This window comes from Bos javanicus, chromosome 9, assembly GCF_032452875.1.
Source record: "Bos javanicus breed banteng chromosome 9, ARS-OSU_banteng_1.0, whole genome shotgun sequence".
Lineage (NCBI taxonomy): Eukaryota > Metazoa > Chordata > Mammalia > Artiodactyla > Bovidae > Bos > Bos javanicus.
The window spans coordinates 102,390,126-102,414,654 of NC_083876.1; the positions used below are offsets into that span (position 1 = coordinate 102,390,126).

General features: G+C 54.3%; 1 protein-coding gene across 15 annotated transcripts in view; it reads left to right on the forward strand.

Annotated features, from left to right (window-relative positions):
- The window catches only part of AFDN (afadin, adherens junction formation factor), a 113,585-nt gene extending 90,018 nt beyond the window's left edge, over positions 1-23,567 (forward strand). For 6 of the 15 annotated variants that reach the window (XM_061428561.1, XM_061428563.1, XM_061428559.1 and 3 more), the window contains 13 exons: positions 4,162-4,227; positions 4,375-4,448; positions 4,817-4,935; positions 6,300-6,494; positions 7,082-7,173; positions 7,454-7,639; positions 8,897-9,805; positions 11,719-11,754; positions 14,167-14,214; positions 16,551-16,685; positions 18,889-19,153; positions 20,798-20,882; positions 21,672-23,567. In XM_061428561.1, coding sequence (XP_061284545.1) covers positions 4,162-4,227; positions 4,375-4,448; positions 4,817-4,935; positions 6,300-6,494; positions 7,082-7,173; positions 7,454-7,639; positions 8,897-9,805; positions 11,719-11,754; positions 14,167-14,214; positions 16,551-16,685; positions 18,889-19,153; positions 20,798-20,882; positions 21,672-21,825 — 2,364 coding nt within the window. In that variant the 3' untranslated portion in view covers positions 21,826-23,567. The remainder of the gene's footprint in view (positions 1-4,161; positions 4,228-4,374; positions 4,449-4,816; positions 4,936-6,299; positions 6,495-7,081; positions 7,174-7,453; positions 7,640-8,896; positions 9,806-11,718; positions 11,755-14,166; positions 14,215-16,550; positions 16,686-18,888; positions 19,154-20,797; positions 20,883-21,671) is intronic. The other 9 variants (XM_061428571.1, XM_061428572.1, XM_061428566.1 and 6 more) reach the window with 5 other exon arrangements.
- The last annotated feature ends 962 nt before the right edge of the window (positions 23,568-24,529 follow it).

The following is a 24,529-nucleotide window of genomic DNA, read 5'->3' on the forward strand; positions in this document are numbered from 1 at the left end:
GAATCGAGCAGGTGTGCGGGCCTGGTGACACGCTGGCAGACGTGAGTCACACAGAGAGTGTGCACCAGGTAAACAGTGTGAGGCTGAGCCCACATGTGGAAGGCTCAGATGTCAACCAGAGGTTGGACACCTCTTAGAATATTACCCTACCCCCAGGAGTCTTTTTAAGCAATCATATTTCACGGTGCTTTCTCAGTGACTTTTTATTAAAGTCAATTTTTATGGCCAACCTTAAATAGACCTTTTAGATGCTGGTGGTCTTTTGAATTGAGGTCCTTTTTTTTCCTCAGATGTAAATCTTTTGTCACAATGACATATACTTTTAAATTGAACTTATTTGGAATTAAAAGGAATGACCATCACTTAGAGTTTAGATAAATTCCCATCATGTAAGAAAGCAGTGTTTCTCATCGCTTGGGTGCTGTCCCTCGAGGACGGCACACGGTGTCACGGTCAGAAATGCTCAGGGTTCTCACTTCTGCACCAGGAGCTTGCGGTGTCGTCAGTGTTGTGTCGTCAGCTCACCGATAGTGGATTATCAACTGGTGTGTTCATTCAGGTAGCGTCTAGATCGACCACGTTGTCCTGGCCTGACGACAGGGGTTTGGGAGCTCCCCTGGAAGGAGCGGGGTAGGGCCCTCTGTACCGACTTCAGGAACAAGGGAGGTGCCGTGGGAACACGAGTGAGCCGGGGCGGCATCGTGCCTGGGCAGGTGGAGTGAGTGGGTGGGCAGGTGAGCCCAGGAGGCAGATGATCAAAGGATTTGGGCTGACCTGTTGCATCAGAAGGTCATTGTGTGTGGCAGGAACGTGGCTGAGGGGTGGAAGGGGGCACGTGGTGGTGTGGTGGGCCTGCACTTCACATGGGTGCCCCATGCAGGAGGCTTCTGCTTGCTTACAGGCAGCTGGCCACCTCTCAGGGTAGGGGGCTGCCTGCAGGAAGAATTTCTTAAGGCAGCTTGGATAGAGGAGCCAGCGGGTCAGTCTTAGGAGAGCGTCCGGGTCTCGCCAGGATTGTTCTGAAATTTACAATGTAAACTAATGCTTGTTTACAGATGTGACTTCAGTCAGATTTTTCATAAGGCTGTCAGATATCTATATTACAGGATCTGTTGTTGGCATATTTAAACTTAGATTTATTAAATTGTATATTGCATGTGACGTGTGGTAAATTATCTACTTAAAGACACGACAGGGTTCAGGCTGTGTCACTGCTGGCCGCGGTCCATGCCGAGTCCGCAGAGTGGAAGCGTGTGTGTTACTCTAGAGTGGCGTGTGATGGCTGGTCTGAGTGGAGCAGCGGGAGCAGGACATGGGCGTGGAGTGCGGCCTTGGGAGCCGGGCGCTGCGACGCGCAGACGCCTCACGGATGGACGTTTAGCAAACGTACGCTCGCCAGGCCTCAGTTTGTTAGTGGACAGGACTGGATTCCTGCTGTCTGCTGTGTCATTCCATTTTGTGATCTTAAAGTTTTCTTATTACAGCTGACCTAAATAAATGAAAAATTTCCTTTGTTAATAATACTTTTATAAAGTATACCAGAAATGGGGGAGGAAGTCTTGATGTGATTCTTTTAAAATATTCATTCATATTAAAATATCCATACATATTGAAAGTGTGTATTTGGTATTTCTTTTACAGCAGCCTTACTAAAAATACTATGTTGCTGGTATTACTGCTAGGGATTTCTTTAGTCATAGATGGTGGTAATTGATTATCTCATTTAAGTGCAATTTTTATTACTTAAATTACAAGGACAGTATTGCACTCCCCAAGACTAGTGCTTGTGGAAATGTAGTCTGTTCATTCACACTGAAAACTGGGAATCTGAAGTTTAGAAATGTTGCTTTTCTATGAGTCAGATGGAGAACAGAAGAAAAAAGTAATTATGCATTAAAAGCCTTAAAAAAAATCTGGTTTAGTTATAAGGGCATAGTGGCAGGAAAAGAGGGATTTTCGGGGACCCATCAGAAACAGTGTCTGACGGGCACAGAGAAAACCGCGTGAGCGTGAGCTGCGTCGGAGGCGGGGTGCTGTCTGTTTGCATGTCTAAGGAGGTGGGGCGATGCAGGAGTTCTGTGACTGTTGTGGGATGAGCTGAATTAGGTAACGAATCATGGATTGCACAGAAGCACAGAACAGTGTGGAAGAAGCTGTATGATCAGGTTGTGTGGGAGGTGGGCCCGAGGGGCTGCCCTGGAGGTGGTTCTCCTCAGCCATCTGACCCTGAGCCCAGCCCAGGTTCAGGGAAGACCATACTGGTGTCATTGAAGGTGGTTGGAAGCTGTGTTTGTTGACTCTTGGGCTAAGAGACGGGCTAAACTTTAGAAAGTTACCTGTATTGAGTGATTGATTCATCGTGCGCTCAGTTGTGTCCAGCTCTTCCTGGCCCCATAGACTGTGGCCGCGCAGAACCCCTCCAGGCTCCTCTGTCCATGGGACTCTCCAGGCAGGAACACTGGAGCGGGTTGCCAGTCCCTCCTCCAGGGGATCTTCCTGACCCAGGGATCACACTCGGGTCTTCTGCATCGGCAGATAGATTCTTTACCACTGCACCACCTGGGAAACCCATTGAGTGATTATACAAACACGTGTCTAAACGTGTGTGTGTGTGTGTGTGAAACCTCAACTGTACCCCCAAAGTGCACGTTTTCCCAGGTACCCCAGTAACTGCGCGTGTGGCAGAGGGGCCCAGCCCGGAGCACAGGTGGGGGCACTGTGTCGTGTGGAAGGACCGCTGCGTCCTCCGAGGGGCACTCGTGTGTCTGGACCAGACAGGAGACGAGTGACGAGGTCAGGGCAGACGTACAGACTGACAGAGACAGGTCTTGAGGGGAGGAGTCGGGAAAGCCAGGCGGGACCCGGGGGCTGCGTGGAGCGTTCATGGAGTCCGTTCGCAGGTATGTAGGCACGAGGGTCTGGGATGGAGTTGCGAACCTGGCTCTCGGGGGGCGGGGGGTGCTGTCAGCCTCACAGCAGGGTCTCTGCTCAGTCCTCCCTGACCAGGAGCCGCCAGTCGGTCCTGGACCCATTCTGTTGACCAGAGAGGAAAGGGAGTGTGTTCAGGTGGAGACTATGGAGTTCCAGGGCGTTGTAGGAAAACGTGTCCAATAAGTCGTTTATCAAACTGTCTTATAACTTGCTGTGATACCTTGTATTGTTGCTTTTGTGACACCATAGGTTCACAAACCAAGAAATACACTCAGCTGTAGGATATCGACAGAAACATCCAATGACATTTCATACCTATGCACGCTTCCTCTGGACGGGGGCTTGTAGCTTCAGGACTTCCTTAGCATGACTGCACACGACCCTTAAATGGAGGCAACACGGAGTATTTTCTCCATAGTTGTCTCTGTTGAAGTCCCTCTCATTGTTTACAACAGAAAGATTTTTCTTGTTTTAAATTTTAAACTGTGTGTTCAGAAAGAATAGGGCCTCCCAGTGGCTCAGTGGTCAAGAATCCGCCTGCTGTGCAGGAGACCCGGGTTCGATCCCTGGGTCAGGAAGATCCCCTGGAGGAGGGCATGGCAGCCCACTCCAGTATTCTTGCCTGGGGAATCCCATGGACAGAGGAGCCTGGCGGGCTACCGTCCATGGGGTCACAAAGAGCTGGACACGACAGAGTGACTGAGCAACAACAGCAGTGAAGGAGTAAGGGTGTGAGGGAGGCGGGTGAGCACTGGACACGGACCCCTGGGTGAGCTGCTTGTGTGCTGCAGTGATGATTGCACGTGTCTCGGCGCAGCTCACCCACTGGGAGAAAGCGCGTCCCTGCCTTCAGGGTGCGGGTCTGTTGTGGTCCGTCGGCTGACTGGTAACTGACTGAGTTTTCAGGAGTGAAAGAGAAGTGAAAGCGAAGTAGCTCAGTCGTGTCCGACTCTGCGACCCCACGGACTGTCCTACCAGGGTCCTCTGTCCATGAGATTTCAGGAGTAATTTTTCCTTATCTGAAAACAAAGCAGGTACATTTCCTGTGAGTCTCCTTTTGTTTACCTAGGTGTTCATTCTGTTAACACAGTTTCTGTGTTTCTAATTTCCATGGAAAACACGAGCTGAGAGTCTTATTCCAGTCACCTATACACACACTGTATTCTTTCTCCTGTGTGTTGTGTTTCTCACTGTGTTTTCAGCGTGGGGTTTTTCCTTGTCTTTGTTTAGGGCGCTGGTCAAGACAAACTTGGGATTTACGTCAAGTCCGTGGTGAGAGGAGGCGCTGCGGACGTGGTGGGTATACGTTCGTTACGGTGGAACCCCCAGTGTGCTGTGTGTTTGTCCAAAGCCCAAGTCTGAGTGTGCTCACCGCTGGCCTCCTCCTTCCCTTCTCCCCCGCTGTCGCCCCCTCCTCACCTGCCCACGCCTTGGGGTGCTCAGGACGGGCGGCTCGCCGCGGGTGACCAGCTGCTCAGCGTGGACGGACGGAGTCTGGTGGGACTCTCTCAAGAAAGGTACCGTTTATTTATTTAAAGATGATAGTGTGCACTTCTGGGGGTAGTTCGCATTAAATTTTGGAATTAGAAGACAAAAAACCACGCTGAAAGCTGTGCCCTTCTCCTTCAGAGGAAAGGACTTAGCAGAGCATCTGCTTTATTCTGAAAGACGTCCTTGCCGCCAGTGCGTGCTGCCATCTTTGCAGGTCGCCTCGCTGTTCTCAAGACAGCGAGAGGAGCTGTGTGCAGAGTTGTCCTCAGGGGCAGGACGCCTGAGACCCCAGCTCAGACTAGCCGGGGGCCACGGGGTGCAGCCTGCTCTGACCCTGGCCTGCCCTGGGGACAGGGGACCTGCCCACACTCTCACCCTTGACCTCTCTTCCCAGGGCAGCAGAACTGATGACAAGGACAAGCTCCGTCGTGACGCTTGAAGTAGCAAAGCAAGGAGCCATTTACCACGGCCTCGCCACCCTGCTCAACCAGCCTTCCCCTATGATGCAGAGAAGTAAGGGGGCGGAGGGGCCGTCTCTTCCTGGGCCGCGCCTGCCTGCCACGGGCCGGGCAGCCAGCGTGACCTCTTCCAATACTCAGACCCTTTGAAGCAGGCCCTGTTGTGTTCATTGTCCTGATTGTAGAGAAGGGCGTGAGGATGAGCGCCCTCGAGCACAGAGCCCGGGATCGCAAGCTCATGGGTTCCCAGGGCCCAGGCTAGGTGTGGCCAGCCGGCCTTCAGACACGGTGTGAATTTATTTGGTTCCCCAAGAGCCCCTCACCTCACCTGCACAGGCCTGGTGACTGTGGGGGACCCCAGTGTCCCCCATGCCAGCACTCAGGGAACTCGGTCTATAGTGAGTGGAGGAATGATTTTTCAGCTCTGACAGGCAGACACAGGATGTGAGTCTCCAGAGAACAAGCAGAGTTCTCTCCTGAAGGACTGTTTATAAACAGTTAGGTCCAGCTCACATGCTCTGAGACAGGACATGATTGTTACAGGGAGAGGCCACTGTAAGAGGTCAGTTTTTGAATAATAATTTGCTGATAAGAATCATGGTTTTGTAGGTACATCAAAAACCTCAGAAAAAAGTCAATATAAATGTCAGGCTTTTTAAAGAATTAGTTCAGAAACCAGGGGAAAACCGTTCTGACTCCCATTATCTTAGAAATTGCTGTCTATTTTGCATTTCCTTGGCTCACCATAGGTGAGCAGGTTGGTACCCTGGGCAAGCCCGGGGCCTGGCCTCACACTGACCTCATCCGGGTTGCTCGAGAGCCTGGGCTGCTGTGCGTGGAGATGGGCAAGAGGCACAGCCTTCATATACGGCACCTTTTTTTTTTTTGCTTTTTTCATAGCATAATATTTAACGTATTGGTGTTTTGATTCCCAAGTTTATAGTCATTTAAAAGAAGCAAGCTTGATGATGAATTAGGAATCACTGAGAGAACGCGTTGGAGCCAAACGTCAGGGCTGTCAGGTAGCAGGATGGCAGAGTAAAGTGTAAGGAGTGCGTGACCACAGCAGATGAGAGCGGCTCAGGAGGAGGACACCCTGAGTGAGCGAAGAACTGATGCAGGTTTTACAAGTGCGGGAGGGGTGTTCGCACTTCAGTGAGGATGTCCCTGTGACGGCGGTCTCCTCGCCGAAGCAGGCGAGCTCCGAGAGCGCTCTGCTCCCCCGTGTCGCTTTCTCTGAAGCCCCTTCTGGAGAGTCGTTAGATAGACTCTGCTCTCCTGTAAAAATACCTCATTCCTGCTGATGAGAAACCAACTTACTGTGGAATTTTAGATGTTGGTAAATCATGTTGCCTTTAAAACTAAACTAAGATACAATCGATAACAAATGACCACGTCTTGAATGTGTTTTGACTTCAGTTTCAGAGCGCCGTGGGTCAGGTAAACCCCGACCAAAAAGCGAAGGCTTTGAGCTGTACAACAACTCGGCTCAGAACGGGTCCCCGGAGAGCCCGCAGACGCCCTGGGCCGAGTACAGCGAGCCCAAGAAGCTGCCGGGCGATGACCGGCTGACGAAGCACAGGGCAGATCACCGCTCCAGCCCCAACGTCGCAAGTGAGGGAGCCTGTGGCCCTTCCCAAGGCCCGCCCCCCACAGCTGCTCACCGCCGGGGTGGGGGCCACGCGGTCAATAGGGAATGTTCTCGCCTGCGTAGATTAGCCAACTGGGGTGTGTTTCTCCTGAGAGACGTTACAACTAAATTTCTAACAGGCGCTAAAAGCTGGTTTTGGGGACCTTGATTCGGGGGGGTGCCTGGGCAGGTGCACTGATGCGGCAGAGGGTGGCCGGCCCCCCGCGGACACGGACAGTCTCTCTGCTGTGAAGGGCTGTCGGCAGGAAGCGGCAGGCATAGGAGGCTGTGGTCTAGGTACCAGGTTCACAAAGCCTGACGTGACGTCCCGTCTGGCCCTTTGTCAGACGGTTAGAGGTGTCTGCCCGGCCCTGGTCCACACAGGAAACTCGGGGCTCCGGTCCAGTTACTGAAGAGCCCCCAGCTCCGCGGGCCTCGGGCTTTAGGTCTGTGCTCCGCTCCTCACTGCAGTGACACTGCTGACACGGGCGCTGCCCGTGAATGGCTCCCGGCCGTGACGTCAGGGTGACTTATTTAACACTGAACTTTCTTTCCTGTCTCCCACCAACAGATCAGCCTCCCAGTCCTGGCGGGAAGAGTGCGTATGCCTCCGGAACAGCAGCCAAGATCACATCTGTCTCCACGGGGAACCTCTGCGCTGAGGTCTGGGCGATGAGCAGGCAGACACGGGCTTCCCCTAGTGCCTGCGTCCTCTGGGAGAACGTCCCAGTGGTTGTGAGGGTTTTAATATAATGGGTCAGTTAGCTTTAAGTTAGTAACTCAGCACAAAGAAAACGTTTTTTTTTTATTCTCGGTATAGGACCGAACACTTTACATTTTTAACATTTTTTAAAATACACAGATTATATTTTAACACAGATCCCCTGAAGTTAAGTCAGTCAGTGGTACGCACTGCTAAACGCTGCTCCCTGCCCGTCCGCAGGAGCAGACGCCTCCGCCCCGCCCCGAAGCCTACCCCATCCCCACGCAGACGTCCACCAGGGAGTACTTCACCTTCCCGGCCTCCAAGTCCCAGGACCGCGTGGCGCCCCCGCAGAGCCAGTGGCTGGGTTTCGAGGAGAAGCCCCACGTGCTGGCAGACGGAAACCACTCCAGCGCTGCCGTCCAGGTGAGAGGTGGGCCCAGGGCATCCCCAGCCTCCAGGAGGCCCACACGGGCAGACGGGCACGACCAGCGTTCTCTGTAGAGCAGCGCTAGGGCTGCTGCCGCCTCTCTGTCCTGGGCTCTGTGGTCACCAGGGAGGGGGCCTGTCCTGATGTGCACCGGCTTTAACATGCGCTCATTGTCGCTTAATGAACGTCTGCGGTCTGCGAGGCAAGGTTCCTAGGCTGTGGGAGGCAGCCTGAGAGCCGGGACGGCGTCCATGCACATGGCTGTTCCGCGCCTGGGGAAGCAGAGAAGATCCCGGTCCTGCCGGTGGGGCTGAAGCTGCGGGCAGGAAGCCGGCGGCCGGAGGAGCAGGCAGGGCGCTGGGCACCGGTGCCTCTGATCAGGGCCGGGCCTTGCGCTATGTACGGGGCACGTGGCAGCTTCTGGCGGACAGGCAGGGTTACCACAGAGAAGGGCTTTCGGGGCCAACCCCAGGGCCTGGGATTTTATGAAGTTAGCAGGTAACTTGGATAACCATCCATGCTTACTGGGAGTGGGCCCCAGCCGCCTCCCCGCCTGTGCGGATGCACCCAGCCCTGCCACCACACCTGCCCCCACACACACCCCCACCCCCGCTCCCGGTTTCTGCCGCAGGGAGGTGGCTGTGGCCCCGTCAAGTGGAAGTTGAGCAGGGTGGGGCTGTCGGGGGTGTTTGCATGTGTGAAAGGTGACCGTCCACCCTGAGAGATTGGGGAAAGAAGTTAAATGTTCGCATAAAAGTAGACACAGCCTAGGCTTGGTGACAATCACGTGCCCCACTAATTCAGAGGGACTGTCCTCCTGGGATCTCAGCGGTGGGGAGACGGTCCTGCTGGGCCTGGAAGGGGCAGGGGTGTCTGCAGTCCACTCTCTCACTTCAGGTGCTGGGGGGTGTGGGGCGGAGGCAGTCGCCCCGCTTGTCCTGGGATCACAGCGGTCGGGAGACTCCAGTTGAGCTGGGTCCGGCCAGGCCTGGAAGGCAGGGAGGGGTGTCTGCCGCCTCGGACTCACGGTGCCAGTCCAGTCGCTCAGTTCAGGCGCGGGCTCCTGCTGCACCCCGTCTGCCCCGGGGGTTGTGGGGCGGAGGCAGCCGCCGCTTGTGCTGGCATGGGAGTGGCGGGATGGCCCCTGCGCGGGCCTTGCTGCGGTTTCTCAGACGCCCGCTTCTCCTGGGAGGAACCTCGGGGAGTCTCTGGCTGCCCGGGGCTGAGGCGTGCGCGCCCCTCTCTCACTCCAGCGTGTGACCCGCTCCCAGGAGGAGCTCCGCGAGGACGCCTACCACCCCGAGCGGCAGCGGCCGGAGGCAGCCGCGGATCGCAGGTCGGATGGCAGCGACGCCTGGCCCACCCAGGGTTCATCACTGGGTTCCGGCGCGTCCAGCCAGGAGCACCTGGGGCCCCCCTCCAAGGCGGGCACCCCCGCCTCCACGCTCACCAAGAGCGGCCCCGGGCGCTGGAAGACCCCGGCCGCCTCCCCGCCCATGCGGACCGACCCGGCCCTGCCGCCACCGCCGCCCCCCGGGTCCTACCCCGGGGAGGCTGACGCGGACGCGGACTCGCCCCCGCCTCCCGCCGCCACCGCCGCAGGCCAGGCGCAGGCGGCCACCGAGCGCAAGAAACGAGAGGAGCAGCAGCGCTGGTACGAGAAGGAAAAAGCGCGCCTGGACGAGGAGCGCGAGCGCCGGCGCCGGGAGCAGGAGCGCCGGCTGGGCCAGCTGCGCGCGCCCGCGCCGCCCCCCGCGCCCGCCCGCGCGCCCGACACGGTGATCCGCGAGCTGCAGCCGCAGCAGCAGCCGCGTACCATCGAGCGCAGGGACCTGCAGTACATCACGGTCAGCAGGGAGGAGCTGGCCTCCGGAGACAGCCTGTCCCCCGACCCCTGGAAGCGCGATGCGCGCGAGAAGTTGGAGAAGCAGCAGCAGCTGCACATCGTGGACCTGCTGAGCCGCGAGATCCAGGAGCTGCAGGGCAAGGCCGAGCGCTCGGCCGAGGAGAGCGACCGGCTGCGCAAGCTGCTGCTGGAGTGGCAGTTCCAGAAGCGGCTGCAGGAGTCCAAGCAGAAGGACGAGGACGACGAGGAGGAGGAGGACGATGACGTGGACACCGTGCTGCTCATGCAGCGCCTGGAGGCCGAGCGCAGAGCGCGGGTAACGGGCCGGGCGGGCGGGTGGGTGGGCGGGCGCCTTGCTGGAGCTGTGTCCCCGGGGACCAGGGCGAGCTGCTCCCAAGACGAGCCGTTCCTGCGGTGCGCGGGGCACTGAACCATTGCTTCAGCTCTCTCGCCAGCGTTGGTGGAGACCAGTTACTTAATAGCCAGTGGTCACCGTGATGGGGGGTGGTGGCTGAAATGGCCGGAGAGTCAGGGTCTCTCTGGCTGGGTGGGCCAGACTCTTAACTGCCCGGCTCCACTCCTGGAGCAGGAAAGCCTCTGACAGCAGCACCAGGCCGCGTGCCCGCGGTGCAAACGGGCGGCCCCTGGTCTCCACCATGCGGGCTCCCTGGGGTCCCGGAGGGCCGGGGTGGGGCTGAGCACAACCGCAGAGTCAAGTGTGTTGTCACCCCCAGGAACAGACTCTGCGGTTGTCACACTGATGAGGGGTGTCACTAAACCAGCGAGCATTGTTTCAGGGGTAGTGTAAAGGGACTGAGAACGCAGGACTCCGAGTTTTCCATTTTATGAAAGTGACTTCTGTTGCCTTGGTATCACATGAGAGAAGAAAGTAAAATCCGTACTAGTTTAGGGCAGTGTAGACTTAAAATGCCAACTCTAACCTCCTGCGTCGCCCGCTCAGGAGAGCTGCTGACGGAGAAGCGCTTACTGGCGCTGATTCGCAGCACGTGCTACTGAGCCTTTTATGCTGACGAATTTTAGCGATTTTTTTTTTTTTTTTTTAGTATAATGCAGTATTGCGAGAAAAGACAGCAAAGGGCATGTCCTTTTTGTCTTTGGATTTTGTTTCTAATTCCCCCTCTGATGCCGTCTGTACTGGAGACCGGAACCAGTGGCTGTGCTGTCAGACCCTCAAATCTTTCCAGCTTAGGATGAAATTCAGCCCTAGACCCTTGGCAGAGAGTGCCCTGAGTGGGCAGTGTGGGCCCTTAAGGCCTGGGACGTCACCGCGTACGTTCCTAGTTAGATACGTGTTAGCAGACGGACATGCATATGACTTAGTCCAAAACTCAGCTGGAATCTCTCTTGAGAAACTTGTTTCATCAACAAAGATCTAAATGTTAACTATTACACTGTTATTAGGTAAGTCATCAGGAGTACACCTCCTCAAGAAAGACTGTTTCCTTTGACAGAGCAGCTGTTTGATGAGTAATTGCTTGGAGCATAAGACTCCTTTGAGCTGTCCCCACCTTCTGCCTAGCGCCCTGGCCCTGTCCGTGGGTGGTGAGCTGTGTGCCCGTCACAGCTGCCACGCCTACAGCACCCAGTCCTAGGGGACGCACTGCAGGCGGACCCGGCATGGCTGCTGTGGCTGTGGCCCTGGGCTCTGCCCCACACGAGGAAGAAGGCTTACTCTGAGCCTAAAGCTGAGGCTCATGGTAAACAAGTGGGCATGATTAAATTTATTGCTTAGTGAAAAGTTAGAAACCACATTGTAATATTTCTACACTCATTCTTTTCTCTGAAAACTAAATTTTTATTGAGGGTCTATCAGTTTTTCCAAGTGATTAAAACGCTGAATATTTCAAAGCCTTTTAGTATGAATCATGCTATTTAGAAAGTTCTTTATGATAATTTAGTTAAGAATATCTGTTTATCATTAATTATGTTGAGATTAAGATCTTAGTCTCCAAGTGAGAGTGCTAAGGGAAAGTTTACTTTTTCAGTTTCTGTGTGTCTTGCTAATGAAGCTCAAGTATTTAACACCATGTGGGCACTTTTCTGTTTCTGGGCACTAGAAGTCAGTCTAGTCTTGACTTCTCTCCTGGGCTGTCCTCAAGCACGGATGAAGCATGAGAACCGCAGGCGTGCTGATGGCGGATCCAGGTCCTAACGGAGCCTGTTTTTCACACTTCATCTTTCTTTTTTTTCCTTCTCTGTTACCTGCAGCAGACTGCTATGCCAGCAATCTCTGTTCTAGATTTGGTATGTTCCTGTTTCTTTCCCTTGGGTACCTTTTTCCTGTCTGATTTCCTCTTTTCCTTTAGTGGTGGTGGTTTTATGTTTTCAGTAGATCTGGTCCTAGGGGTGTCCTAGATCAGGACCTGTATGTAGCTCCCTGACTCTGGAAGCATGCCTTTCAATGTGTTTAGATGTAGTTATCCTTTGCTCTTCTCTGTTAATTTTAAGTGTTACTTACTGTTTGTTTTTGGTTTTGACCTTTACTCAGCTTTAGTCCTAAAGTTCATACTGTATATTCCTGTGTACTCAAAAACACAGAGCAAACTGCAGTGAGGAGTGACTCACTCTTGTTACATTAGAAGTCCATTTTAACTATCATCAGACGCTTAGTTCCACTGGTTCCGACATTGTTTGCCAATTAGGATGTAACTGTCTCTTGGTAGAGAAAGAGGAATTTCTAGTAAACATTACTCTGTTTTCTTTAATATCACATGAGTTTAACTTACCAGCCATGCCAGTTCGTTGCTGAAAAACACTCCTTACAAAAAACACAGTCACATTGTGCAGTAACCGTGGTGTGTCTCACGTCCACGCTGGGGAGACTGAGTGGGTTGTAATAGTGTGCACTGTGCTTGAGGACTGGATTTCCGTCACTTATGTTCTTACCAGGATGGCGATACTGACTCTTAAATAGCCTTTATTGCTGGTCAACTTTTAAATGATGCAAGGCCAGATCTAACCATCCTTTGAGAAGACTCTGAATCCAGGCTTGACTTTAATGGCCTTTCCCCAAACAGCAGCCCTCCTTTTTTCGTTCTGTTTTGCTTTTTGAATTTAAATATCCCGGTGGCAGTGTCACTGCAAAGGGGAACCCCCTCCTCTCCTTGGTGACTGAAAGGCGTGTCTTCTAAGCTTGACTTTTTCTTCCATGTGAGACAGAGATAGGAAGCGTGCTTCTCTCTGCCTCTGTGTGTGTTAAGGTGTCCGTGGATGGAGGAAGGGGGGAGCACCAGTCACCTCCCGTTGTTTCTCCACTTACCATGTCCTTATCACACGCGTGAGGGCTGGGCTGGCCTGGGACCCCAAGAGAGTCCCATGTCTGTGGGGTGTGTGACAGCTGAGTCACAATTTGTTAGGATGGGGTGCACTGAGATATTTGTTTCAAAGGACTAGTTCAGGGTTTTTCTTTGTTTCTTTAAAGATAATTATTTCTAGTGTTAATATTGACTGTGGGCATCAGGTTTCTTAGCCTGATTACCCTGAAGGTGTTAATGTTATCGCTGAGTTCTTGCCGTGTCCCCAGGGGCAGACGTGGGCATCAGGTTTCTTAGCCTGATTACCCTGAAGGTGTTAATGTTATCGCTGAGTTCTTGCCGTGTCCCCAGGGCAGACTCTGCCCCTGGGGACACGGCGTGGCTGCTGGTGTAGGACCCTCCCCGTGCTGGTTGCTATGGTGACAAGAGAAGCGGGCTCTCCGTGTCCATCGCTCCCTCCATCCACGCCTGCTGCCTCTAGGCCCACGGCCCACGCACCCCGCCTGCACTCCATCCTGTGTCTCCCACCCTGGACTCCTTTGCACACGCGCCTACCTGACCGCTTTGCACCTGTTCTGAGCTGACTCCCCCTCCCCCACTCTGCCCTGGTGCGCTGCCTCCAGCTGCAGGAGTCTGCATGGTGTGCGGGGAGCTCCACCTTGGGCTCTCTCCACGGCCAGTGTCTCGGCAGCTGGAGGCTTGCCTTGGAGCTCTGGGTCCGAGTATCTTCCTTCTGCTGAAGAGAAGGGGAAGGGAGCCCTGCAGGCTGAGGGCGAGCGCTGCGTCACCCAGTGAGGGACCGCCCCTCCTCCCCAGCAGCCGCCCCCCAACCCGGAGCAGATTCCTCTGCGAAAGGAGGCAGGAGCTGCATTTGCCAGGACGGGACCCAAAGTCCCGGCCTAATAATTGGCTAATCAGGATGATTCATCTTTATTGGGGCCCTATGAAATTCTTTAGAGTGAATATTTTTAATGGGTAGGAGCATAAGCAGACAAGGCCCGAGGAGAGAGAGGTTTCTTACAGGTCGTGTGCTTGTAGTTGCTTTTCAGAGAAAATGTCAAAAAGCAGGGCGTATTTTGACCCTGTTTCATACTCAGATATTTCAGTGTGATTGTCTGCCTTAATGGGATTTCTGTTGTAAATTAAAGATGTAATAAATTAGTGTATTTTTGTGGTACAAAAATATAAACAGAAATCTCAGCATCCTGTTTTTTTTTAACCCCTGAAAATACCTTTCTGGGAAATGTGGGCTGCACCAGTGTTGTAAGAAGTGGGTTTAGGCTTGCATCCTGCTTTTAAATCCCAGCATGATGGTTGGTTTCAGTGACTGTGGTCTGGGCTGGGCTGACTCTCTGTAAGAATTACTGTTTGATCTGTTGAGATGTTGTTTCCCCCAATACAGCTTCCTGCCAGGCTGTTTTGGTGGCGTGCGACTTCTCCATCCTTCAGGGTAAAACAGCAAGCTCGTCTTCTCTCCATTTAGCTGCAGTGTTTATGCATGCGGTTTGTCATTGATGCTCAGAGTCAGTAACTTTCTGACTTAATTTGAGGTGTCCTCTAACTGTTGTGAAACGTGAGTCAACTATACAGTTCAGTGTAGCATCTGGGTCTGTTGTTCGGGGCAGATGAGGAGATTGTGTTCTCATTTATGTGTTTTGGGTTTTTAGTTTGTTGTTTGCTTGTTTTTTGAGTAAAGCAGAATATTTGTGAAAAACAAAAGTTTGTTTTGAAAATGAAAATAACCAAAACAGCTTAGCAAATAGTGGAAAGAAAACTGCCTTAGTTATAATAGCACTGGTTCACTCGCTGCTTTAAAAATAGAAACCAGTGAACTGGGTACAGGGAGAAGGCTCCTTGCTTATGCCATCAGGATTTAGAAGAGGAAGGTTTTTAAGAGAAAAGTGCTTGCTTTTTAGATTTAGTAGTTGTGAGAATTGAAATTATTCTGACTTCTTAAAATTATACTTCTTTTTAACGTGAAAGGATTCATTCGCGGGTTCAGTGTATATGGTTATTCTTGCTCAGAACTTGTTTTTAATTAGATGTAGGAAAGGTAAGACATAATGAGTTGGTTTGTATTTTGTCAGGTAACAGAAGGGTCTCTGTTGCATTCTTGCAGTTTTACCTTCTTCCATACGCTGTCTTTCTGGAGATACTTAGTGATCAGTTGCTGTTTCATTTTGTCCCTCTTACTTGGGAGCTGTTTCCCATATCTGTGCGACGCCTCCTCCTCTGGTGCTGCAGACCTTCCAGAGAGCTGGTCCCGGCTACGGGCTGTCTCTGCACCTCCACGGAGCGGGCACTTCTGCCAGCTTCTCGTTGGGGTAGGGAGCTAGAGGGCTATGCGTGCTAGCCCAGCCCAGGTCTGTGGTGCAGAAGAAGAAGTCCGCATCCTCCTAGGCTGTGACAGCAGAAGTCGACCTGACAGAAAGAGTCTGTTCTCTGCCAGTCGCACGTGCTTTTCCGCGTCCCTTGACGGGTCCCTTGAGGCATTTTCCTCCTGTAGCGTATAGGAGGTGTGACTGGGAGACTGAAGGAGCTGAAAGCCAGGTACAATACATCTTAGGACTTTGAAGATGTCCTTAAGAATTTGAATGGTATGAAGGAGAGAGATTAAATTTGTATTGTTTGAAAAAGACAGACCCTGAAAAACAAAGAATTGGAAGCTGTCAGGTGGTGAGTTTGAGAAGAGCAGCCATGCTTTTTGACGAGCAGTTACCTGAAAACGGCATGCACTGGTGGGAGGTGGACTTGGGGCCCCCAGACCCTGGAGGCGTTCAGACACGGTGCACATTACTTGGCAGAGGTGGAGCAGGAGAGAGTGAGAATAAGGTTTGTCTTAAATTTCAGGCTCAGATTCTGTAAATCAGCATCTAGGGGACAACCGAGCTGGGGAGGGATTCTTCCGTCCAGGATAGGACCCAGAGGGAGTGCATGGCAAAGGGCCAGGACAGAAGGAGAGCTGGAAACCTGGTCCCAGAGACTAGGCAGGTGGCCTGCCCCCGAGCCCCCAGCCCACCCCGCCAAGCGGCTGGGCCCACCTACCAGGGCCAGGAGTGCAGGCGAGCTCCTTCACCTTCATGGTGGCACTTGGTGAGGGGCACAGGCAGGAGGAGGCCCAGGCTTTCGTGGTTCCGCATGCCAGGGTCCGACTGCTGGCGGCCACGCGCTGGTGTGCGCGTTTGTTCTAGTATAAGCGTCACGCCTGCTGCTGTGTGAGTGTGTAGGATACACCTCCTCTGAGGTTCTGGAGGGCGGGGACAGCTGTGAGGTGGCACTGCGTGACCTGGCCTGCTGTCTGTGCTCAGCTGTGCGTGTGTCGTGTGTGCGCGGTGTCTGCTGCCTGCGTGTGTGTTGTGTGCGTGCACGTGTCGAGTGCCACGTGCGTGTGTCTGGCCGAGCGTGTGTCGTGTGCGCACTGTGTGTGCCGTGTCTGGGCCGTGCTGTGCTGAGTGTCGTGTGCACGTGTGCTGTGTCATGTGCGTGTGTGTTCGTATCCAGTGTCATTTGCGTGTGCATCTGTCGGCCGTGCTGTTTGTCGTGTGCGCGTGTCTGAGGGCCGTGCGCGTCTGTCGGCCGTGCACATGTGTCTCAGCCGTGCGCGTGTCGTATGTGCATATTCATCAGTCGTGCATGTGTGCCGTGTGCGTGTGTTGCGTCTGTCCGGCCGTGCGCGTGCACGTGTGTCTAGGCTGCGCGCGCGCGCACGTCCGTAGGCCATGCGGGTGTCCGCCGGCCGTGCACATTCCCTGGTCGGGGCGCGGGCTGACGGGCCCCTGTCGTCAGTTGCAGGATGAGGAGCGGCGGCGGCAGCAGCAGCTGGAGGAGATGCGGACACGGGAGGCGGAGGAGCGCGCGCGGCAGGAGGAGCAGCGGCGCCGGCAGGAGGACGAGCGGGTCAGGCGCGAGGCCGAAGACAAGGTCCTGGTCCTCTGAGGGCTGCGGCCCGCGCACGGGCGGGGCAGGGCGGCGGGCAGGGCCGCCCCCGCGCCGGCCGCCCGCCCGGCCCGCAGACCGGCCCCCCACCGCCGTCTTCGGGGCTCGTCCCTCCGGCCTGCGGACGGTGGGGCCTGTGCGGCCGCGCTGGGTGGTGTCCGGCCGGTCGCCGGGAAGTGGTCGCGTTGGGGTCGGGCCTAGGGAAGGACAGGAGCCTAGGAGGACAAACAGGATCTCGAGTCGATTCTTTACGAAAGTCACCTGATTCTGGCCAGTGGCCTACAGAAAACACAGCACAAGGGGTTTCCGTTCCACTTAGTGTGTTCACGGGTAGATAGTCACGTTGTTGTTTGTCTCCAGGGGTCAGGGAACCCTTTTAATCAGGTCTTAACCTGACCACACGTGACGTAATCTGAGCAGGGAGTGCAGAGCCCACCTCTGGGCGCACTGCCAGCCCTGGGCTCGCTGCCGGAGCTCAGGAGCCAGGGACAGGGTACTAGCGGTGCCGCGGTCCACATGGTCCCTTCCGTGCAGGCGGGAGCGCCTGGCCGCAGGGAGCCACGTGGGCTCCGGGGGTGGCAGGGCGAGCAGGGCAGGCCCGTGGCGCGTGCGTGTGCGGCCCCTCCACCTCCCCGACCCCGAGCGTTTGGTGGGGCCTGGGCAGTTGCGAGGTGCCCAGAGCGTCTGGGCTTCGGGAAGACCCCGTGTGCTTCAGTGAGCCCTGGGAGGAGGTGGACCTTCACAGTCTGAGCCCCCAGTCCCGGTTCTGCGGTGTCCACTTCCCCTGTGCCTCCGGCCACCTGGAAGCAGCGCCGTGGGGAGACGGCCGGGCCTGTTCTCCACGTGGGGAAACTCTCGTCATTGGGTTTTTTTTTGCAGCGTGCATTCTCACAGCTTGTGGTTACGTCAGATGCACTTGTGTTTGGGTACCTGCTTCCATGACTGCTCCATGCAAAAAGAAGCCAGATAAACTGTTTTTATATAGAATGTCCAAAATGGGGGGGCTTGCTCTGTCACCGGAGGACCACGCACCTGTCCGGCAGAACGACGTCATGTGGCTGTGTCTGCTCTTAACGTAACTGAAGGATGAGCCGTGGTCTCTCCCTGAAGTGTCACCATGCGAGTGGTGTTCGTGGAGCGCTAGGCCTCCCGACGGCTCTGCTCAGAGTCCGCAGAGCTCGTTCAGATTGGATCTCCTCTGTAAGGGAACGCTCATTCTGTGTGGAAATAAGATGAAAGTGCTTTTCCTTCCGGATGGCTCAGCATAGCGTGAAAAGTGGTCAGGGCCACGACGAGGCTGGCGTGTGTGCTGGCGCGTTCCCCCGCCCCTGGAAGGCAGAGCTCTGACTGTGTGTGCTCAGTCTGTGTGTGTGTATGCGCGCACGTGCGTGTGGAGTGGGTGGTGGCCAAAGCGTGCACGGTGACGCGAGGACTGGAAGCTCTGCCCCTGATGCCAACAGCTCTGCGCCGTTGGCTGCCCCAGGTGCGTGGGTTTAAAGTCTGCAGCCCCGAGCCCACCTCAGCTTAAGGCAGGTGGTCCTGTTTGGTCTTTCCACTGCTTTCTTCGCTTTTATTCTTGGGTTCTGGAACCGTTGTCACCCTTTAACAAAACTGTGTTGTTACCCTTTTCAATGTTAAATTAACGCTGTCAACTGTAGTTTGCGCACCTAGATGTACGTCAGAAGAAATGTACAGTATGTGTCGAAATACACTGGACTGTCCGCTGCTGTTGCTCTTGTGCCTGGCTCTCCGATTTCCTGTCTGGCAGGGAGACACACACTCAGGGCTGGGGGGGGGGGGCGCGTGTTCACTGGTGGTCACCTTGGGAAGAGACAGTGTGGTTTCCTGTTATTTTCCCCTTTGGTCACTGGAAACGAGCGACTTAGGCCTGCCCTTCTTCCACGCGCCCCGGGGCGGGGCCGGGGCTGGCCCTCCGCAGGTGCCAGTCAGAGCCTAGTTATGGTTCGGTTTTGTCTTTAAACTCAGGAGCGACAGGTAAGTGGAAATCCCACTGAAAGCAGGAGAGGCGCCCAGGGTTCGTTCCTGCTTCCGCCTGGTTCTGTGTCAGCAGCTCCCTGTCCAGGCCCAGCTGCCCGCTGCCACGGCAGTCGCTGGCGCTTGGGGGGACCCTGGGGCAGACCCCCCCCCCCTGCTGCCCGCTGACCTGCCCTCTGTCTCCCGGCCACAGAGGCGGCAGGAGGACGGCTACTACAGCCGCCTGGAGGCCGAGCGGCGCCGACAGCATGAGGAGGCCGAGCGCCGGCTGCTGGAGCCCGAGGAGCCGGGCCTGGGCCGCCCGCCACTCCCGCGCGGCTATGAGCCCGCCGGCCCGCCGCCACCGCCCCAGCGCACCGCCTCCTACCTGCAGACGCAGGCCTTCTCCCCGGACGCCCTCTACACCGCCAAGTTCGTGGCCTACAATGAGGAGGAGGACGAGGACGAAGAGCCGGCAGGTCAGGACAGGCCCTCCGGGCGGAGGGCGCGCCCGGTCTCAGATGGCATCTTCCTCGCCGGCCCATTCCGGCCGCCCCCGCCCGGCGCCAGCAGGACCGGGCCCAGGGCCGGCTCGCCCCCGCCCCCTCCCTCCAAACCCGGCCCCGCCCGGCCCAGCCACTCCAGAGGTCGAGGTAAAGCCGGGGCGGCCCAGCCCCCCACCGCCTGCCCGACCAGGGCGCCCTCACTAGCGTGTCCCCTCTGATCAGCACTGGCTTTGGAATCCGGATCCGATCACGGCGTGGGGGGTGATTCCTGTCTGTGCTCCTCCAACTCCCGTTTCTCCAATCTGTGGGCGGCACTCAGCCCAGACTCTCTGATACTCTGATCAAAAATTCTGAAAATTTTCAACAATTGATTTTTACTAGTGGCAACAAGCAAGCATTCCTCAATCAAAACTCAAAAGATGAAACACAACGTTTTTAAGGCAAATTTAAGAAAAAACATAGAATTAAAATGGAAAGTTTTTCCCTCTGCCAATAATTTATCAAGAGAGGTCTTTCTGTTTCATCTTTGAGTCTTGGCGGAGGACCCCTCCTGTGCCCTGGCTGTGGGTACCCCAGCTGACTCACGAGCAAGACGCAGTGCCAGGAGGGGTGCCGGGATGCACCCCACACGGCCGTGGAAAAGACACCTCTTTATAAGGGAGCAAAGAAGCATAGGCTCATCGCTGCCACCTGTGCAGAAGGGTCACTTTAGCCCTGACGTGCTGTGGTCCCTCCTGGCCTGTTGAGCCCAGTGTGCAGCACCGTCCGTGTTTGCTGAGTGTTTGGAGCGTGTATCACCCTGACCTGGGTTATGATCTCCGAAGTGTGCGATTTTCTTGCTGACACTGCGGTTCACAGACGCACACTAGCACTGATGGGCTGCACTGCGATTTTGCCCGTCTTCATTAGCGCACTTGTATTGGGACGCGTTTAACGCTTTTACGGGCGTCACCTTTTTTGATCTTGGGCAGCACTCTTCAGTAAGTGGGCAGGTGGCGTCACTCACCCACAGTTACTGGCCAACTGACCCGCAGCGCGGGGCCCCAGGCTAGGCGTCTGACAGTCACACCATGCTGCCTCGGGCCTCGTTTCTGGTCAGTGATTTTGTGTCTGCGGCATTAGTATCAGACCTTAGGGAGTTTTAGGACTTCTTCCCACCACCCCCCCCAAATGTTTTAAGAATTATAGCCATTTATTTTGTGGGGAGAATTCAGTAACTGCTCTGAAAAAGAACATTTGCTCCCTGTGATCCACTGAGAAAGTTCTTCGTGTCAGGGTATCTGAAAAATTTTGCCATCTGTGGATTTTTATTGTGAATTCATGTCAGTTACACATTTTACCTGATTTGAACTTTCTAGTTATTACTCCCTTAGACTTAACGTTTCCCCTAATAGTAAGGCCGAGGGCCAGGTTCTCAGCACCTGCAAGGGCCGTGAGGGGGTTGCTCAGGCCACCCAGGGATGTGGTTTCCATTGAGTGTCTGCCACTGACTCGAAGAGCCTTTCGCTGCTTCTTTTTCAGGACTTAGGAGGTCCTGAGCACTGCATCTTCATCATGAGTGTGGTTCTGGAAATAGCGCAGGTACTTTAACTGTGACTTTTTCTTTTTACGGAAAAGGAGCAAACTCTTACGTGGGACCTGCTGGGACAGTTTTTGGAGCCCATGATGTTTATCGGGACCCGAGAGAGAGACCGCCTAAGAGGTACTCGCTGAAGCTGTGCTGTGCGGCTGTCTCATGGTCACTGAGGGCGCTTTTCTTTTCTCGCACTACCTTTTGTGAGGCTGGACTCAAATTTCAGAGACTTGGTTGTCAGCTCAGGCGTTGCTCGCTGTACAGAGTTGTGTGAGCACAGAGGCTTTGTTTACTTGGTGTTGCTGGTATGGTTCTGCCTCGGGTGGTGCGCGGGCCCCAGGGTTTCTGGTGGGGACTGTGGAAGGAGCTGGACGCACTGCCGTCTGCGTCCACCCAGAGGAGCAAGATGCCCCGGGTAAAGCCCCGGTGTCCTGCCGGACCACGCAGGGTCGCCCCCTGCAGTTCAGCAGACATCCTCAGCTAGGTGTAGTCAGAACTACTGATGCCCAAAGCGTTCTTACACATCTTTAATATCTCAGGGTAACTTGTTACCACCGTCCGTTAGTATGTTGATAGAGGCCTGTCAGATGCAGGTAGGGCTCATTAAAGTGCTGGATTTGAAAACTGTACCTCTTCAGTTAAACTTAATTGCTAAGGATTGTCTGCTTGCTAACACTGATGTTACTAGCTTTTTGAGAGTCGGGTGTGACTGGAGAAAAGTGAACATTAATTAAGGAGAACACTGTGCCCTTTCCCATATGGGTTTGAATACATCCCCAGCAGGGTTATGACGGAATGAAACAAAGAATGAGCCTCTCCCTTAGAAAGTTTTACCTAATTGCCTTTACGTGAGCCAAGCTACCTGCTGATGGGTGGTTTCCACTCTGAAAAATAACACTGTGCCTGTCCCTCCTGCAGCCACGAAGCAGATGTCCCCGGGGGTCCCGGAGCCCCTGAAAACCTGACGTTCAGGGAGCGCCAGCGCCTTTTCTCCCAAGGCCACGACGTCTCCAATAAAGTCAAGGCCTCTCGCAAGTTAACAGAGCTGGAGAACGAGCTGAACACGAAGTAAGGTGGCCCTGTGCCCAGCCCGGCCCCTCGGGGTCCTGGTGACGGCGCCGCCTGAGGACCCAGGTCCCAGGGAGCCTGCTTCTGGAAGGCTTGGCATGTGGAAGAGTTCCATCACTAAGAAATCGCGCTTTACTTTCCCAAGAGGTTGTCATTTCTACAGTCTCTAGACACTGTCTTCTTAATGACCTGACTCCCAGGAAAGTAGCTTTCTGGTCAGTCTCTTTAGAGTCTGGGTTTGGAAAGGGGCAGAAGAAGACCCTGAGATGTGTCTTCGCCCCCATCTCCCCCCAAGGAGCACAGAGAAGTCCTGTTTCTATTCTTTTTCTAAAACTTGCTGTTCACTAATCAGAGTAGCTTGAACTCCGCAGACTGTCGTTCGCGCTATGTAGCGGCAGCTGCAGGAGGGTCAGCGTGGCCTCAGGGAGACGCGCGGACGTGCGCCTGCCAAGGAGTGCTGGCCTGCCGTGCCCGCAGCTGGGAGGCAGGCGGGCCTGAGCGTGACTGCTGCGGCGCCATCCCCACGGGCAGCCCTCCAAATCAGCTCTAGTGTTCGATTAAAACAAGTTTCTCCAAGAAGACAATTTTGAGGATTTAAGCTTAGAAAATTTTATTTTTATAAATACCAGATGATTATTATGCCAATAAGTCATTAGTGATTTTGAAGATGGCGCGTAAGTTAGAAAGTTAGCTAAATGTTTCAACTCTTCCAAGGGAATCTGTACAGGAGGATGTCTGCTAACAGTGTTGGCGTGAATGGGAACCAAAGTACCTGAGAAGGATGAGAGCTCAGTAGGCAACGCTCGCGCACGGCTGTCGCTCAGAAAGTTAAACTCAGAAGAGAACTGGATTTATACCGATCTGCTGTCAGGGAAGGAAGGGTCCATTGCGTATGGCATCTGTAACTGAAATACTGTAAGAGAGACTCGTGGCAGTTCAGGCTATTTTTTTACATTCGAATAGAGTTATTTAATTTTCATGTATTGAATTATTAGTTAGCACTGTCACTTCTCAGCTGTGAATATGTGGCTGGTGTTGGGGAGACGGACCTCACTTTGTTTTATATTATGTGATGTTAAAACAGTCAGTGATTTTGTGATCATGAGCAGATTTTCTATCTGACAAGCCCTGCTGCGGCTCTAGGTGACGACTTCACCGTATTGTTCTCTTAACGATAGGTGTGTTAGGAAGATACGCACACTTCCAGAAGGGGGGGCGTCTGCCCTAGAAGTCACTTTCCTCAGAGCTGTGAGATAAGTCATTACAGCGCACGTGTACATATTTTCTGTGTCCGTCAGCGTTCGTATCTGGAAGTGTGCTTCTCTCATTTCCCTCGTCAAGTAAGAGAGTAAGCAGTTCTAAGTGTTTATGAAGGATCTGCATGCTTGCGCCTCCCGACGTCTCAGAACACTGGCAGCCTTATGGAGACTGAATCCACAGCTTCTTTAAAGAGAAAGATGCAGGTGAACTGTTATCCTGTTAATATATAGAAAACAACAGACACACATGAGTACATGCAAATACGTGTGAATATTTACACGCAGGGATATCTCTATGTGTGATTGTAAGCCCGTTCCCGTGGATGTGGCCGTCCTTGGACAATTAGGTCAAATGTGAATATGTGTAAAGTGCTTTTCATGACTGTGCGTTACTATGGAGACGACATCAGACCTGCTGTAGTTTTCCATTTCTACTGTATTTCATTTGCAGCCTATTTTTAATAAACTTTGTATGTATTTAAGGGTATTTGCTATCATATTAACAGTGTTCACAGACTCATTGGCAACAGAACCCCTCTTCTCGCCTCCCCTTCCCATCCACTCATCAGCCCACCGGGCATCACTGCTGTGACAGGCAGTGTCCCCAGACCCTGGGGACATCCCCTCTCCCGATCGCACAGACACGCGAGTGAAGGGTTCAAGTCCCTTTGGCTGCTGCTCGGACGCTCAGCCGCTGGGTGTCAGGCTATCCTCTGATCACCCCTTGTGTCAATAGGGTGCCCTTGTGACGTGCGTGAGGGCAGGGAGCCCCGTCCCTGCACCGAGGGGACACGTGTTTGGGTACCTGTGTGTCCAGCTGGGGGTGGGGTGGGCTGGCGAGCGGGTACCCCCATAGCCATTCACCTTCACGGCCTCTGAGTGGGGCTGTCAGATTTCAAGAAAGACTTTGATGAAGGAATGGGGGGTCTCAGGTCGTAGAAACTCTGGAGATCACGCAGAGCCAGGGGTTACCACGCTGGAGGTGCAAGCATTCGTGTTTGGTGTATTATAACGCCCAGAAAGGAGGACAGACTTAGAGACCGTGTTAGCATTGCTTTGGTTTCATCCTCTGCTGCACGGCTCTGTTGCCCTTGTGGCAGGAATGGCTCTGCCCGTGGGGTCTGCGCTGGGCAGCTTTCCGGGGCAGCCATGGGGAAGGGGGCTCCTCCCTGCTCTGTGCATGGAAGGCTGGTCTCGGGGATTTACACATCTAAGGAAACACTTTGCCCCAGCAAAGCTGAGGTGGCATGACTTGCGGGAGGGAACTGTGCACAAAAAGCAGTCTCCATGCCTGCATCCGTGCAGCTCATCTAAACCCACACAACCCCGACAGACAGACGTGCCCGGTCGCTCAGTCGCGTCCAACTCTCTGCAACCCCATGGACTGCAGCCCACCAGGCTCCTCTGTCCACGGGGATTCTCTAGGCAGGAACACTGGAGTGGGTTGCC